The 2,529-nt window shown below is 47.6% G+C and overlaps 1 protein-coding gene across 1 annotated transcript in view; it reads left to right on the top strand.

Moving 5' to 3' along the window:
* PCSK5 (proprotein convertase subtilisin/kexin type 5) overlaps positions 1–2,529 on the top strand; it is a gene marked incomplete at its 5' end in the record, with an annotated part of 476,836 nt that overhangs the window by 445,102 nt on the left and 29,205 nt on the right. Inside the window, one exon of the mRNA XM_011947042.1 lies at positions 961–1,191. Within this exon, the coding sequence (XP_011802432.1) occupies positions 961–1,191 (231 nt within the window). The remainder of the gene's footprint in view (positions 1–960; positions 1,192–2,529) is intronic.

The raw sequence follows: 2,529 nt of genomic DNA, 5'->3' as shown, positions 1-2,529 counted from the left end.
TCACTTGAGGCCAGGAGTTCAAGACCAGCCTAGGCAGCAAAGTGAAGGCCCATCTCTATTTTTTCTTTTTTTTTTTCCTGAGACAGAGTCTTGCTCTGTCACCTAGGCTGGAGTGCACTGGTGCGATCACAGCTCACTTCAGCCTTGACCTCCTGGGTTCAGGAGATCCTTCCACCTTAGCTTCCTGAGTAGCTGGGACTACAGATGCCTGCCACCATGCCCGGCTAATTTTTGTGTTTTTTCTAGAGACAGTGTTTTGCCATGTTGCTGAGGCTGGTCTCGAACTCCTGGGCTCAAGCAATCCACCCAACTTGGCCTCCCAAAGTGCCAGGATTACAGGCGTAAGCCACTGCACCCAGCCCCCATCTCTATTTAAATACAGAAAAAGAAAACCTAGAGGTGGAAAAGAATTGTTATTTTCTTTTTCTAACAAATAATTATCGATTCCTGTTACATGCCAGGCTCTCTCATAGGCACTATGTATTCAAAAATAAATGCAAAAGGGACCTTCATTTGTCAACAGACAATTAAATACATTCCAACAATTGCTGTATTGGCGATAAGTTCAAGGTACTCCGGAGGTGACTGGAGGACCATAACAGTAGATGTGATGGTGGAAAATTCGGTGCTGTTACAGAATGGCTCATATTATTTTGTTGCAGTTTGGGTAATTATAGTGAGCCTTACTCATATTTCTGAAGTGGCTGTTGCAGGAAGGCACTCCCTGGATACAACAGAGAAAATAAAATAATACTTTCCTCTCATTTTGCAAAAGAACGGTCCATCCCAGAGCTCAAGGGCTGTACCCAACTCATGGTCCCACGCCCTCGGCCCAGAGCTCTGGAAATCTCCGGAACAAATGTGGAAGGAATGTGAATACCCTTTCCCAGGGGAAGCCCATTCCCCCGACGGCCATCCTGGCTCTTGCTCACTCTGTCTGCTGCCCCTCCATGCCCACAGATTGTCACAAGTCCTGCTTGACCTGCTCATCGTCTGGGACCTGCACCGCCTGTCAGAAAGGCCTGAGGATGAACCCTCATGGGAGCTGCCAGGCCAACAAGAAATGTGCCCCCTCCGAGTACTGGGATGAGGATGCTCCCGGGTGCAAGCCCTGCCACACTAAGTGCCTCCACTGCACGGGGCCGGCGGAGGACCAGTGTCAAACATGCCCCAGGGTCAGCCTTCTTCTCAGTGAGTTACTTCTCCTCCAAGGAGGGCTTTGTGTTTCCCTCCCTCTGGGAAACTGCCTTGCACACTGCCTTGTCCAGTAGATACTGGCTTCTTTCTTTTTGATTTTTTGCTTTGTGTTTGGGAAATGTTCCAACCTACAGAAAAGATGCAAGAGTAAGAATTGTACAAAGAACAGCACACGGATGTGCTTCATCCAGTTCTCAAATTGCTCATCTTCTACCCCATTTGCTCTATCATTTGTTTGAGGGCTCTCTCCCCTTCTCGCTCGTTCTCTCTCTCTCACTCTTTCAATGTATACATGTACATCATTCCCAATATATATTTTTTGAAGCCATTTGAAGGCATACATCATGGCCCCTTTCCCATAAATACTTCCTCAGATTAGTGACAGTTTCTTACATAACCACAGGGTAGTTATCAACTCTAATAAATTGTACCTTCATACAATACTTTACTATACTATATACATTAAAATTTTTTTTTTTTTGAGATGGAGTCTTGCTCATCACCCAGGCTGGAGTGCAGTGGCGTGATCTCGGCTCACTGCAAGCTCCGCCTCCCGCGTTCACGCCATTCTCCTGTCTCAGCCTCCCGAGTACCTGGGACTACAGGTACCACATTAAAATTTTCTCAGTGCCCCTTTAGGATTCAGTCTACAGTCCATTGTTTCATTTAGCTTCCATGTCCCTTTTTGTTTGTTTGTTTGTTATTTGTTGGAAGGAGTCTCACTCTGTTGTTCAGAGTGGAGTGCAGTGGCATGATCTCGGCTCACTGCAACCTCTGACTCCTGGGTTCAAGCAATTCTCATGCCTCAGTCTCCTGAGTAGCTGGGATCACAAGTGGGCACCACCGCCTCTGGCTAATTTTTTTTTTTTTTTCCGTATTTTTGGTAGAGATGGGGCTTCACCATGTTGGCCAGACTGGTCTTGAACTCCTGGCCTCAAGCAGTCTGTGCTCCTCAGCCTCTCAAAGTGCTGGGATTACAGGTGTGAGCCACCATGCCCAGCCACATTTTTGTTTGTTTGCTTTTGTTTTTTGTTTTAAGATACAAGGTGGCCAGGCGCAGTACCCAGGCTGCTAGAGTGCAGTGGCATGATCATGGCCCACTGCAGCCTTGAACTCCTGGGCTCAAGAGATCCTCCTGCACTTTGGGAGGCCGAGGCGGGCAGATCACGAGGTCAGGAGATCAAGACCATCCTGGGTAACACAGTGAAACATCGTCTCTATTAAAAAGAAAATACAAAAAAATTAGCTGGGCATGGTAGTCCCAGCCACTCGGGAGGCTGAGGCAGCAGAATGGTGTGAACCTGGGAGGCGGAGCTTGCAGAGAGCTGAGAT

The sequence above is a fragment of the Colobus angolensis genome, unplaced genomic scaffold (genome assembly GCF_000951035.1).
Source record: "Colobus angolensis palliatus isolate OR3802 unplaced genomic scaffold, Cang.pa_1.0 Scaffold257, whole genome shotgun sequence".
NCBI lineage: Eukaryota > Metazoa > Chordata > Mammalia > Primates > Cercopithecidae > Colobus > Colobus angolensis.
The sequence above is the reverse complement of the archived record's forward strand: the minus strand, read 5'-3'. Positions and strand labels throughout refer to the sequence as shown.